General features: G+C 37.9%; 1 protein-coding gene across 7 annotated transcripts in view; it reads left to right on the forward strand.

Annotated features, from left to right (window-relative positions):
* megf11 (multiple EGF-like-domains 11) overlaps positions 1-14198 on the forward strand; it is a 109890-nt gene extending 95692 nt beyond the window's left edge. For 2 of the 7 annotated variants that reach the window (XM_044123719.1, XM_044123721.1), the window contains 10 exons: positions 69-197; positions 1455-1583; positions 2216-2344; positions 2464-2592; positions 2690-2923; positions 3983-4152; positions 4247-4310; positions 7275-7319; positions 7951-8157; positions 9285-14150. In XM_044123719.1, the coding sequence (XP_043979654.1) occupies positions 69-197; positions 1455-1583; positions 2216-2344; positions 2464-2592; positions 2690-2923; positions 3983-4152; positions 4247-4310; positions 7275-7319; positions 7951-8157; positions 9285-9460 (1412 nt within the window). In that variant the 3' untranslated portion in view covers positions 9461-14150. Of the gene's footprint in view, positions 1-68; positions 198-1454; positions 1584-2215; positions 2345-2463; positions 2593-2686; positions 2924-3982; positions 4153-4246; positions 4311-7274; positions 7320-7950; positions 8158-9284 lie in introns of all 7 variants that reach the window. The other 5 variants (XM_044123720.1, XM_044123722.1, XM_044123723.1 and 2 more) reach the window with 3 other exon arrangements.
* Positions 14199-14546: the final 348 nt, after the last annotated feature.

Consider the following 14546-nt stretch of genomic DNA (forward strand, 5'->3'; position numbering starts at 1 on the left):
GGGGCTGATTATTGTTGTGTTTTTTTTTTATTATTATTATTATTCTGCTTTTTGTTTTTATTTTACAGTCTGTCCGAGCGGCAGGTACGGCAGGGCTTGCGCAGAGATCTGCCTCTGCACCAACAACGGCACCTGCAACCCCATCGACGGCTCCTGCCAGTGTTTCCCTGGCTGGACTGGAGATGATTGCTCACAGGGTACTACTTCACCGTATCTGCCTCAATTTTTAATTTTTTTTTCTGCTTTACACATTTCCCTTGTTCTCATCGTTTGTCTTCCACTCTTATTTTCCCTCATACGTTTAAATTCATACACATTAGTCATCTTCATGACCCTACTCATCCACCAGTAATGCCCTCGGCTCCAGATGATGTAAAACACATTGCTAGCTTAAATGGTTGTAGTAATGCATTATGCTCTTTGATTTACTGCACCTCAGGCCAAAGATCATTAAGACAACTTTGAGCCAGCTCACCATGGGAAACAGATTTGCATTGTGTGTGTGCATGTGTACTGTGGCTCTCAAAAATCTAGACACCCCTGTCATACTGCCAAGATTTAGTGATGTAAAATAAAGACCATAATAAATCATTTTAAAACTTTTTCCATGTATATTTTAACATTAATCCTGTACAATCCAAGTTATACAGTAGACAAAAATAAAAAGAGCTGCAATACGCTGGTTTCATACATGTGGAAAAGGTTAAACAAACACTTTGTTTAAGCACCTTTCTGTGTACATACCTGTTATTTCCTGACATTTGGTTATTTGCATCCTTTAGAGAAAGCCACAGTTTTCAGGCAAGTTACAAAATGTAAGAACAATCTCACTGTACAAAGGTATCAGTCAGAACAAAAAAAGTAAGCAATACTTACTTAATGTGGCGAGTGAAGGCAGTAAGCCAGAGAATCTATGGGACAAGAATAACTTTACAAAACCGGACATTTCTCCAGAAATTTTTGAGAGATGATAGTGTAATTGTTCAGAGTCTGCAAACGATTGCAGAAGTTTGCAATAAGTACTATCTGTGTTCCTCTTGTGTGACCAATCCCAATTTCTTTTCTCCATTTGTCTGGACTATTTTCTTCCCAAATCTTGTCAGTGGAAAAAAGTGGGAGCACTTTTCAGTCAGCTGAGTGGTGGTGTGCAGCAGCAGCAGGTGTGGCAGGGTCAGCACTTTTACATTACACTCCATAATGGAAGCAAAAAATCTGGTTACTTTCTCCTGAATCTCATCATTAACACTTTTAACTGTGGCTAAATATTTTCAGCCAGCCGGCCGCTACCTGCTTAACATCTGTCTGTTAATACAGGGTTTTCAGAATATACAGTAAGTTATATTTCACAAATGCTTCGAGGATGTCCCCACTTCATTTGTTTGGTGCTTCATGCATGTTTTAGGGTTCAACACATAGTGTGATCATGAGCCTGACTGTGTCTCTGGCATCTGCAGCGTGTCCCTCTGGGCACTGGGGTCCTGATTGTCTCAACTCGTGTAACTGTCACAACGGAGCCCAGTGCAGTGCCTATGATGGGGAGTGCAGGTGCAGCCCTGGCTGGACTGGTCTCTACTGCACACAGCGTGAGTTCCCCCCCCCCACACCCAGAAACAAGATGCACAGTGTCATCTACTGGCTGAGCTGCAGAACTGCAGTGGATGTTATAGAGGCATGTTTTCCAGTCTCGAGGCTAATGTATGATGTGAAGTTTCCATTTTCAATTTTTTTAGGAAGAGCAACATCAAAAAAAGATAATGGTCACTTCATCATTTTGCTCATAATATATTCCAGTCATTTTCTCACTGATAGTGCAGCTCATCAGCTTCAGTCCTGTAATTTAAACGCCATTATGCAGAACCCTAAGGGTTTATCCAGAGTTGTTTGTAGAGTCAGGCTCATGCTATTGTGCATGATAAGGAACATTGTTTTTATTGTTTTCCTTCTTGTCACACAGTCCTAACATTCAATTACGCGTTGTTCATGTTGTAGAACAAAAAGTTATGTTCACAGCATAACTGGATTTTCTGCTGAAGCAGGAAATCTTTCATTTCCATTTATTCACAGAGTCCCTTATTGAGTATGCTGTGGTGACACTGAATTGTATTGATTTCTCTATTCCCTGGTGATATGACCTTGACTCTTTACATTGTCTTCCACTCTCTTTTACCTTTTCCCTCCCACCCCATCCATCCATTATATACATCTCTATCACCAGGTTGTCCTTCAGGTTTCTACGGAAAAGACTGCTCTGAAGTCTGCCGCTGCCAGAATGGAGCGGACTGTGACCACATCACGGGCCAGTGTGTTTGCAGAACTGGCTTCATTGGGACGGGCTGTGAGCAGAGTTGAGTGTGCCCGCCACATTTTTATTTCTATGCAAAATTACCTTGTGGATGCGTTTGGCTCCTGTTCACTAAGTGCTTTAATTTGATAAATGTAGTAATGTACTCCCCTGACATGCAGAGTGTCCTGCTGGTACATTTGGATATGGCTGCCAGCTGCTATGTGAGTGCCTGAACAATGCAACGTGCGACTATGTGACTGGAACATGCTACTGTAGCCCCGGATATAAAGGCATCCGCTGCGATCAAGGTGACTGAGCTGTTGGAGAAGTTGCACTGGATTATTGATGAAACATCTGTGTACGTGTAGTTTAGGGCACTCACTGGTTTTGTTTTCTGTGTAGCAGCTCTGATGATGGAAGAGCTGAACCCATACACCAAGATAAGCCCGGCACGTGGTTCAGAGCGGCAGTCTGCCGGGGCTGTCATGGGCATCATCTTTCTGCTTCTCATCCTCATGGCCATGCTTAGTGTGTTTGTGTGGTACAGGCAGAGACAGAGGGACAAGGGCCAGGAGATCCAGCCCAGTGTGTCCTACTCACAGGCAATGCACATTAACAACACTGACTACTCTCTTTCTGGTAAGATATTTCAAATATTTTCAATTTATTGCTAAATTTATTAATTATTTACAATGCGGAGTATAGTGCACATATGCCTACACTCTGCCTACACAGAATATTCATAACCTTTAAACTTTTTTAGATTTTGCCGAGCAACAGCTTCAACTTTGTTGCATTTTATTGGTGTTCTATGAGGTAAAACATCAAATAGTAACGAATAATTGTGTTAAAGTGGAAGGTAGAGAATACAGGGTTTAATATATGAAAAGCGAGGCATGAATTTTTATTCTTGCATCTTTTTACTGTGATCCCCATAACTGAAGGCCAGTGCCACCAATGACCTTCAGAAGTCACCTAACACACCAATGTTTGTAGAGTTAGGTTATAGCATCCCATGTGTCTCACAGAGGACCGTTCAAGCCATTGTCTGAATATGGAATGAATACGGCACAACTGCAAACCCTCTAAGACATAGCTGTCCACGTAAACAGACAGGTGAATGAGGTCAAGATTAATCAGAGAATTGATCAGAGCCAAGTGGTTAAGAAGAAGGAGCTAGAGTTTCACCTTGTAATAGGACAAACACCTAAAACAGTCATCAGGAGCTGTAACAGGATGAAAAGTTGTTTGTTAGAAAAGCCCAGTCAAAGTTCAGACCTATATCTAATTAAATATTTTCTGCAAGTGTTTAAAATTGATATTCAAAGCTGCTCTTCATCCAATTTGATGGAGCTTGACATTTCGCAAAGAATTGTCAAATATTTTAGTCCTTAGATGCTTAGAGCTGGTCGAGATGTACCTCAAAACATATGTGCCTATAATTTTAGAGAAAGCAGGTTCTACCCTTTTCAGATTATAATTTGTAAAAAAAAAAATAATAATAATAAAAAAAGAAAATCTGAAAATCAAGTTAGTTTCCTTCCACTTCACTCTATAATTCTTTAAAATAAATAATGTGGTTTTAATATGACAAAATGTGAAATACATCAAGATGTAAGAATATTGCTATAAATAATTGTCTATAAGTGCCATGGACCTACAATAATCTTTTAAGCATCTCATCCTGTAAACTTTTAGAGTGTGGCAGTACTGTTGCTATGAGGACCAACGCCTCAGAGATCAGTCAGAACCAGAACAGCACCAGCAGCACTGCCCAATGCTTCTCCAACCCCAGTTACCCCACCGTAGCCCAGTGTAACGTGGTTTCCACCATTTCCAGCAACCTTGATGGGACCCTGACTCTCAAAGTACGGGCGTTCAACATTGGCATTGTCATTGCCTTTTTTTTTTTTTACCCAACAATACCATGCGATTGTCATGTTATATTCTTCTCTTTTGTAGTCAAGTACCCTGAAGAGCCGAAATGCCTCAGAATGGAGAGCCTTCTGCAATCTTAACGACATAGGTCAGTCCTACCCTCACTTATTATGTCACACCACATATAGGCCGAATTTGGATTTCAGAGGAATAAATGAGCAAAACTGTCAAATCAGGGGCGAAGACGTGCGTGTCATTAAAGCAAACCTCTCAGTGCTGGAAGCCTGCTGTGAATGAAGATGAAGCAGGGGTCTCTTGTTAAACATAACCTTTGCTCTGATTTTGATAAGATATGCGGGTAGGACAGGGGGAGAACTGGAGTGGAGATGAATAGGGGTCACTATGAGCTCATTAGTCCTCCTTCACTTCCCCAAGTGACCATGATGACTTACAATGGGTCAAACGCTGCACACTTAGGATATTAATTATAGAAAATCCTACAACAAAGTGTGAGCATTTTTATTCAGGAGAGCAGCCTTTTATAAATGCCTCAGAAGAGCTGTGGTTGTGAAGACAAACAAGTGTTTATCTGTTGATATGTAAAATGCAACTGGATGAAATCAGTTTGCACGTAGAAAAGTGCAGCTGCTGTTCAGTAACAAGCATCTTAGATTAGTAAACATGCTAAAATCATTCTGCTGTGCTTATTTGAAGAAACATTACATTTATTTAAAATGTTTTTGACTCTTTGTATCATTATTTCTTTAGTGGCTTGATGCTCACTCATGCCACAAGAAGAGATTTTAAAAGGATGATGTCTGTGACATTTTTTGTCTTATTATCTGGTATAACTTTAGTTGTTCTGTAATTATATATAAACCCAAACAATGTGATAACACAGTAACTGTTGATCAATGCTGAAAAGAATTGGTTCGAATGAATACGGTCCTCTCATTTTATAGTCTACTATTGAGAATGTCGCAATAAAATATGTCAAACAAGAAATTGATACCAAGAAAAATATTTGATGCCAAAAACATGACCAGTTACCCATATTCTCATTATCTTAATTTGGGAAAAGCTATTAAGTAAATGTAGGGAAAATAAAAATTTTTTTAAAAAAGATTAAAATTGTGGCTTTCCTGTACACAACAGACAAGATGAGGAGAGGGGTTCACCGCTTGAGCATTTGATACCTGCTTGGAAGTGGTTGTGCACTGGGGAAACATATCTCCATATAAAATCAGAATGGGACTATTAAATTGCTAATATTTAAGGAGATAATCCCAGCTTATCTGGGAGCTCACTGTTTTGTTTCTAAGCCCTGATTGTTTGGGTGAGCCTGTTCGGCTGGGGAAAAGGCTGATTAAGTGTGTGTGTCTGCAGAACTGTGGGTGAAACCAACTTAAGAAAATGAAAATGTCTATTTATATTTGTGGTGTTGTTGTTTTTTAACATATTTAATTTAGATTATGGTCTTGTCTGCCTGTTATTGTTATCAAAATATGCTAAGGTTTTTAAAAAGTTACAGTTTCTGGAATGCTAGAATTTTCCAGCTTAGCTTTACTTTGGTTTAACTCCCTGTAGACTTCAGTCTCAAAAAGTAGAAGTTTCCGAAGTGCCCACAAAATACTTTGTATTTTTAATAAATATGTAAGATCCTAGTATCTGAACAAGGTGTACTTGCTTAAAAACTGTGGTGTCCATCATTGTTGCCAGCGTTATGGACATCTGTAACTTTTTTCCTGGCGTCCTTGAGAAGTCTCCTTTGCCGGTGCGATAATAAAACCCCTCAAACACATGTTTGAAGATCAAACTGTGATAGATCGCTCTTCCTTAATTAAAACACCCTGCCTGCTCAAACCTGATTGTTATTCCACACTTTTCTCTGATATCACCTTTAAATAAACTGCTGATGATAAATGTTCACATATTTTCTCATAGCTAGGAATTTATGTTGGAACGTTTTTATGTTATATTTAGGCAGACCTTTAGATTATTTATAATGGTTAACAGGCTTGTCATGAACACACTGCACATTAAATTGTGTATTAAAAAAAATCAACTTTCCCTTTTTCAGTCTTGCTTAGGCTTGTAACTGTTGATGACTACGTTCAAATTGAGAAATATTCAGAAAGTATAAAAGACAGAATGTGCGCACAAGGCAGCAAAGAGCACAACCTAAAGTTATATAGGAGAAATCAATGCATAACACAATGGCTCAACAAAGAGAGACAGTATGAGTAGGGAAATATGCAGCTACAGAGTTAGTTTCTTAAGGCAAAGATTTATATTGTCACCTTCCTTAAATAATGACCTACGTCATTTTTTATTTTTTATTTTTTTTTGCCAAAAGCAATTTAAGATGCCTTAGGCCATTATTTTAGGAAGGTGATAGTATGATAATTTGTCCAGTGAGGAGGATAAAGTCAGTAGAAATGCTGTTTGAGTAGCTTGGATATCTAACAATCATCACCCTACCATGGATTTAAAAAGTGCTCTATGGAAGTTGTTCTGTGTCTGTAATTCCTCACAAAAATAACTAATTCAAAGAACTCAAAATAGTATTTGATACCTGGGAGAAACTGGATGTTGTAAAAAAAATATATATAATATATGTTCATTGGTTCCATTGGCTCAGACATTAGGGCATTTGAAAACTAAATTTTCATATTATGAAAGCAACTCTAATGTGCATTTTGGAAAATAAAATCCCTTTTTACGTTCATAAAAATAAATTTGACTTTTAGTATCTTGGAATGTTTGAATCAAAACCCACTAGTATCTGAAAATGTTACAAATTTCACTCTTCTTGACAGAACAGTCACCATTCACTCATTGGGCAGTCTTTATTTTTATAAATACAGCTGTAAAACTTTTCGTACTCTTCTCCTGACTGATACTTTTTTATGAGCTCATTTTGATCCTCTGTAATATCATTGTTAATTGTATCTGTAGCAATAGGTTGCAAATAAAAGAAAACATGAAAAATGATAGCATGACAGCTGAACCTTATTTCAGGTAGAGCTGATCCATCATAAGTATACTGAAAGCTGAAACTGAATCTGCATTTCTGGATAAAATATTTGCCTTTCTTCTTTCACATTTTCAGAAGTTCAACAGAATGAGGCACAGCCACAAAAAGCATCGCGAAAAGGTAAGGAGATACCTTTAGGATGCAGTGTTCAGGTGTTTTTAAAGTTTAACTCCAGGTGGAATGGCTAAAAGAATCTTCTCACTTCACAGCTGATACACCAGTTTTCCTATTTGGATTGTTTTTTTTTCTTCTTTTTATATTAATTTCACAGCCGCATTGTGTCACATCTGTAGTTTTTCTGACTTATACACGAAGTCTCTGCAGTCTGGACAGGATCATGGTGGGCTGAGCTTTTATTCGAATAGTAATTGCTTTCCATGGCTCGCTGCCTGATACGTCATTTTGTCTTCAGCACTGGGCAGTCGATGGTGAATGTGAGAGACCCAGGGGTGTGAAGAGGGCTCTGCTGCGGTCTCTAATGAGGCCTCTTATCAGATTGATGAGACCGTTATAGATGAGATGAGCCTTCCACTCTCTTGCCTTTGTACTCTTATTACTATATACCACCATTAGTCACCTGTCGCAGACAAAAGAAATTCAGCTTCAGAATGGCAACAAGCTTCATTGCCATTCTCTTCGCCATTCTCCAATATGGGCTTAAATTCATGTATTAATACCACCATTATGAGTCTGTGACAATCGCTTCATCTTTTATGATGCTGCATAAATCCTTGTCTTGTGGCAACTGCAGATTACATAAAGAGCTCCATGTGCAACAACAGCTCCTGCTCGCTGAATAGTGATAATCCATACGCCACTATCAGAGACCCACCCGGGCTGGCGTGCAAACACACAGAAAGCAGCTATGTGGAGATGAAGTCCCCCTCCCACCGCGAAGTCCCCTTCGGAGGCACCGCCACTCTCCTGGGCACTGTGAGCAGGAACCTCTATGATGTTGGTGAGTTTGCTGCTGATTTTGGGGAAGCTTTAAGCTTTCATCTGCAGTGAGCCGGACACCTCAGATATATATATTTTAATTTACTTTAACTGCTGTGTTCTGGTCATTTTAAAATGTCATTGATGAACATTGAGGATTAAGCACAGGAATTGGTTGTCTACTTCATATTAGCAAGTTTGTCTGTTGTATAAATATATAAAAACTGTTTTTACCAGCAAGAAAAATCCGCTTTACCGATGTTCCCATAATATCCCTGTTAAAATAATTTACTCATAATGCTTGTATGCTCAACCAAAACTTGCCGTCAAAAGCCTCCACTGTTCTAAATTCAGTTTCAATGTTCCTTTTTAATTTTCTTTCTCCCCTAGTCTTACAGTAGAATTGGTGATTTACTTTTGTTCCCTTTACCAATAATTAGCAGAAATTAGTGAGAAGAATTCAGTTTGTTTTGAAATTTGTACATTCAATTATTAGCTTTATCACTAGCTTTTCTAGCATATTCAAAACTCATAACAGTTCATAATAGTTATTGATTGTCTGTAATTAATATTAATCTGGGAAATAAAGAAAATTGTTTCCTAGACTGGTGAAGAATTCATGGAAAGTTGATACGTTAATCAATTTCACTTCAGTTTATTTCAGTAGCACTGATTCTCAACAAATGTTAACTCAAGGCACTAAACAAAACAAACAGATCTAATTTATATACAGAGATAGATAGTTAATTCATTAAAATATTAGGCTGTTTAATCCACATATTTCAATTTCAATTAGATATCAGTGCAGTTAACGTCAGGTTATATGCCAGTCTGTAAAACGTTTTCTCTCTATGGAAACCGAGCTGATTGAATCATGTTATCAAGTATGGTGAAAGAAAAGGAAAACTGCCTGTTCTTTTAATAGGAAGAAACCTCCAGCAGAGGCAGCTGCCTCTGTGTGAGCAGCCATCTGCTGGAACTGACTGTGGTTTTGATCGGAAATTAGATTGCATAACTTAACAGATTGTGAGATTAGCTGGTTAATTAGCTTTAGCACAATTTCTTTCATCAGTGTTTCACCTTTCTCCTTGGCCCTACTAACCTATGTCTCTTTTGTTTTTTCCTACCTTTTCTCTCAAACTGTTGCAGAGCCCACTGTGAGCATCCTGCAGGGACCCAATGGAATGGCCACAGGTTTTTCCCAGGGTCCTTATGACCTTTCCTGTGGCAGCCACATCCCTAGCCACTACGACATTCTGCCCATGCGCCACAGCCCCACACACACACCCCCGGCACCCCCAGAAAGCCCCAGTTCCTTGCTTTAGGGTGAACACCCTCCACCTGGCCTGGCATCCACAGGAAACCAACTTTCAGCCAATGGCTCTCCCTTTGTCTCTATATGTGTTCGATTTGGTGCTGAGATCCTGAGATGGAGAGACAGCCACGACTCCTCTGGCTCACTTTGGCTCTCTTCCTGTGACCTTGAGGGAAAATGAGGGGAGGAAAAAGTGTCCCACTCACCAGCGACTGTTCGCCAGTTTTATTTTGTCATGGAGTTGACTACTCTGCTGCCTGGCCTTTATATGGACCTCCTGACGTGGAACAGGGTTGTTCCGAGCACTGCAGAGAACAGGACACATAAACTGAGTGGACAGAGTATTTACAGGGAGAGATGTCCTCATGCTAATTTTTAGCCCATGATACATGTTTATTATAAAAGAGCAGCAGAGTGTTTATAATGTCCCCCCCAAACCAAAATTATTGTCCTGGAGAGAGAGAAGGTAGCATAAAGAGAAGCTCTGCTCATCAAACTCAGATGCGAAGGAATGTTTCCGGTGGCCTAAATGTTTGACATGGGACTGTGAAAAAGAGTTTGAGCAAGCATGGGTAAAATAGAAAATTGTCGTAATGGTTCTGTATTCGCTGTTATCCAGTAATGATCACACACATTAATACTAATGTAAGCTAAATTTTGTTGTTAACGAGGCCGTGTGGATCTGGACATGTTTTCAGCCCGCTAGTGTTCATGCATTTATTCCATTTATTGAGACTTACAGACACAGAATCGGTCTAACATTTGACCCTTTTCTTCATATTAATGAAGTGCTCCAATCTTGTGTTGTTTTCCATGTGAAGGCGGTTTTTTTTCTTGCAAATGTCTTGGTTTCTGTTTTAAGGTCATTGGATGCTTCGGTCTTTTATGTTTTGTATTTATGAAGCTCTTTGCTTTACGTATTAATTTATATTATTGAAGACTTTTTATTAATGTGGTTATAATAATAAAAAGATGAGCATGATCAGATAATGATACCCACCGATGTAGATAACACACAATTTATCTTCTTGTGAGATTAGCCGTGTCATTTTGTGAGCTGTTTTTGAAGTCACTTAAAATATTCTCTCTGTCAAATTGTAGATTAAAAATAACTTTTCATCTGACCAATGTAAGACCCAAAAGCATTTACAAAGGGGATTCATGTGTGATCTGTTTCTAAAACCTCTTTTTATTTTCCTATCAGGCTAATTAATTCTTTTATCTAGTAGATTGAATTTGCTTAAATCCATTCCACCCTCTGTTGAAGCAATAACATGTTGACAATCGATGCACAGACAGCGTTTCACTGGACATCACCACATCTATGAGCAGCATAGTGACAGTTGATTTCACCTCACATGACTGTTTGTCCTTTTAAGACACTTTTTTTCTAGTTGCTGTCAGATAAATCTGGTTGTTGTTTTGGACTTAAGTTTGTTTCCCATTAAATACCTCTCTGTCACCAAAGACCTGTCTCATTCACATTAATACGCTGAACAAGAACAAATAAATGTCCTTGATAAATTTAGCTAATGTGCTAATTTAGGTTTGGGAGCAAAGCCATGCCTCTAATCACTTGGCAAGTCTACTTGTAGCTGGCGCTCACACACCACACCTTATCTTCTGCTCTCAACACCACATCCCTGCCTCTCTTCATCATTTCATCCTGACCTTATCTCTACTCTTTTTCTTTACTCCAGCCTTGTCATTGCTGTACAAATCTTTTTCCTTCAATCCAATCATCCACATTCTTCTTTTTAACAAATCTTCCTTATTGCTCAGCAAATCTTGTTTCTCTCCACTCTTGCAACAAATCCTCATTGGTTCTCCTTTTTGAACTGGTTGTGTAAAATGTCATTTAGCCTCGCTATTGTTTTTTGTGTGTTTGGAATAAAAGAAAAAATAATCCCTTTCAATTTCATCCATCCTCCACATCCCTACATTTGACCCATTTTCATTTTGCTCCTTCTCAATTCTTTTTATAATTTTGTCCTATCCTATTCATCTTCCTAATGCTTCTTTGTGACCCATACTCATCTTCCTCATCTCCCTATTTGACCCTTTTTGGCCCTATTTCATCTCACTCCTAACAATCTTCTGCCATTTAATCCAGCCTCCTCATCCATCTTTAAAACTCCATCTTCTTCCCTTTCATCCTTTTTTCTCTCATTTAGACCCCTTTTATTCCACCTACCCATTTTTATAGCCGTACTTATCCCTCTTTACAAACACTCTTCATCTCTTTTTCCTCCACCTCCTTCTCTATGACTCACTTCTATTCCATTCATTATTCACATCGATACTTAGGAGCCTTTTGCATCCCTGTCACCTTCCTCTTACCTTTTTACAACCCCTCATCATCCCAATCATCACACTCTCCCTTTATCCTCTCTTCCTCTTCATCCTTCCTTGTTATGCTCTTTACCATCTATTTTATTCTAGTCATCCTCTTAATCTCTATAACCATTTTCGTCTCACCCACGCTCCATATTTGCTTTTTGCGCGTCGTTTTCACTCCTATTATCTAAATCATCTATTTTTCATGCATTTTAAGCCCACCCATTGTGGATTTGTGATGCCATTTTAACCCTGCAGACAGAAGCCTCACTCTTTTTCACCTTCCTCCTAACTAATAAAAACGAGACTCCTCATATGTAGTGCAGCCCTGTGATCCAGCTACTGTATTTCTTCGTTCTCTCCTGTCTTTTATTGAGTCTGTGAACTCCCGTTGTCATTGTATGGTCCCTGCTGCTGTGAGATTTTCTGTCTAATAAGAAATCAAACTGTAAGAGAAGATGCTCACAGTCAAGACCTTGATTCGAGTTTTGAGGAGAAGAAATTCACTCCGGTAGGAGCTTCAGATCTGCCATTTTCACACAGGAATATTCTGTTTTGAATCGTCTTTGTGAAAAGATTTGAAAATAATACATAGAATTTATGTTCTTGTGATTACATCCACTGCTTTACAAAGATATTTATTGCCTTTTTTTGACCACCAATATAACATTTCCTATAGATTTTTTTCCCCCCCAACCTTTTACATCAACTGCATCCCATTCACCGTTGTGTTGTGCTGACCGTCCCTGAGAATAAAAGTTGGCAATTTGACCATAAAATGACAACAGAGTAAAGAGCTGTCTCTGCTTCAATAGTTTCAAATATTTGACCATTTAAACCTGATTTTTGAAATATTTTACCAGTCGCGTGTTATTGTTCATCTGAGGCTTTCTGTATTTCAAGATTTTAGAATCAATGAACGGCCTAATGTCTTAATTTTTACACGTGTAAAAGTTTTACATTAGAATAGGTTATTCAATTTGTTTTCCATCATTGCTGAAACTTCATAGAGATTGTTGACTGCTGTTCTGGGGTTCCTCACGTATAAGAAGATTTCCTGAGTGACACAAATAGAGATGCCATCGTCAACAACCTATGAATGTGACCAGAAAAACCTGTGAAGGGAGCCAACAAGAAAAAAAAGATTATAAATGAAAGTTTTGTTCTTATCCACTGTATAAAATTCAGGGAAAATATTTGTTTTCTAGTTTGTAGAATGTTATTACAATATGGAAATAGACACCATACCTTTAGGTTGTTTTGAAAAGTCAGAGGCATCAACAATCCCCCCTAAAACTCACTTCAGGCTGAAAGCTGTGGAAAAATTGTTTAAAAAAGTTAATGGTCTGAGAATTAAATGTATCACATCCATTTCATAACTAATGAAACTGAACTGGCACTGTCTTTCAGCTGAGTCACCATGACAAAAAAAGGGAAAAAAAGGATTTTGTTTGGATTTTCTGAGCCATTCTAAAACTCTTATTTGTCACCAGATGTGTTGCTACATAATATCCATTTTATTTCTCCTCTATAAGGATTTAATGTTTGTTTGACATCTGCACTGACCATCTATTATTCTGTCTGTTTTTTTGCGTTTGTTTTAAACACATTTGCATTATCATTTAAGCAGAAAAAAAATGTTTATGTAGTACAGCGCAGTTGCACTAAATAGTTGCAGATTGCATTAGGAGTTTATTGGACATTTTTCAAGTTATTTCTTTGATGTGCTTTACATATTCTTTCTTTTCAATCACATATTTGACTAAAATGTCATTTCTTAAATAACTTTAGGGATGTTTCTCTTTGCTGCCACTTCTATAGTAGGGCTTGTATTGAATAAGCTGAGCTTCAAGTCAAACACTTTCAATTACCAGACATCCATTCTTCTTTATTTAGGGCCTGAAGATTTTTCTCTGATGCCTGCCTGATGTAAGAGATGGGACTCAAACATCAGTGTTTTTTTTAAATAGAAAAATGTATCCCTAGGTGTCGCTGATATTGAACCCAGAGTGTAATATTGAAATTGAGAAAAAACTCACCAAATTATCTTATTGGTCTGCTATAATCCATCTGTCGCAACTTACTGTCAAGACAAACAAAAATTTGTAATAATAATAATATATATATATATATAAAATCTGTTTGAAAGATGTTTGTTGATTGTATATGACAAGCTGTGGAACGTCAGTTTTTAATTATTCCTAAGTAGACATGAAGTAAAAATGAAAATATTGACACTGTCTGGCAAAAGCATTCATACATCTTGAACTTTTTTTATGTGTTAATTTCATTTTGCTGCATTTTAATGTATTTTCTTGGGACTTTATGAGACAGACCAATGCAAATAGTTCATAATTGTTTATTGGAAGAAAGAACATATGGTTTTCAAAGTTATTAAAGAACTAAAAATCTCAAAAGTGTGACATGCGTTTGTTTTGAGCATACATGTGAAAATATCCTAGAACCATCTTTAGCTGATGCTCTTCTGAAATGTCTGCACCAAATTTACACATATACAGATTGACCATTTTCCTTGATGGCAGCAATTTTATGTGACAGAGGTACACAAAGTAGTGCATCATTTTCAATTGGAAAGAAAAGAAAATATGATTTTCAAATTGTTTTTAAATTATTATTACTCCAACTTTCCTAAATACAATGTAGTACAACCACTAAAACTAACACAGCAAGTCATCCCGATCACTCTGGCTCCAAAGTAAAACACGTGGTGACAGCATCATTATGAGGGGATGGTCCTC

Source organism: Gambusia affinis, linkage group LG08 (genome assembly GCF_019740435.1).
Source record: "Gambusia affinis linkage group LG08, SWU_Gaff_1.0, whole genome shotgun sequence".
Lineage (NCBI taxonomy): Eukaryota > Metazoa > Chordata > Actinopteri > Cyprinodontiformes > Poeciliidae > Gambusia > Gambusia affinis.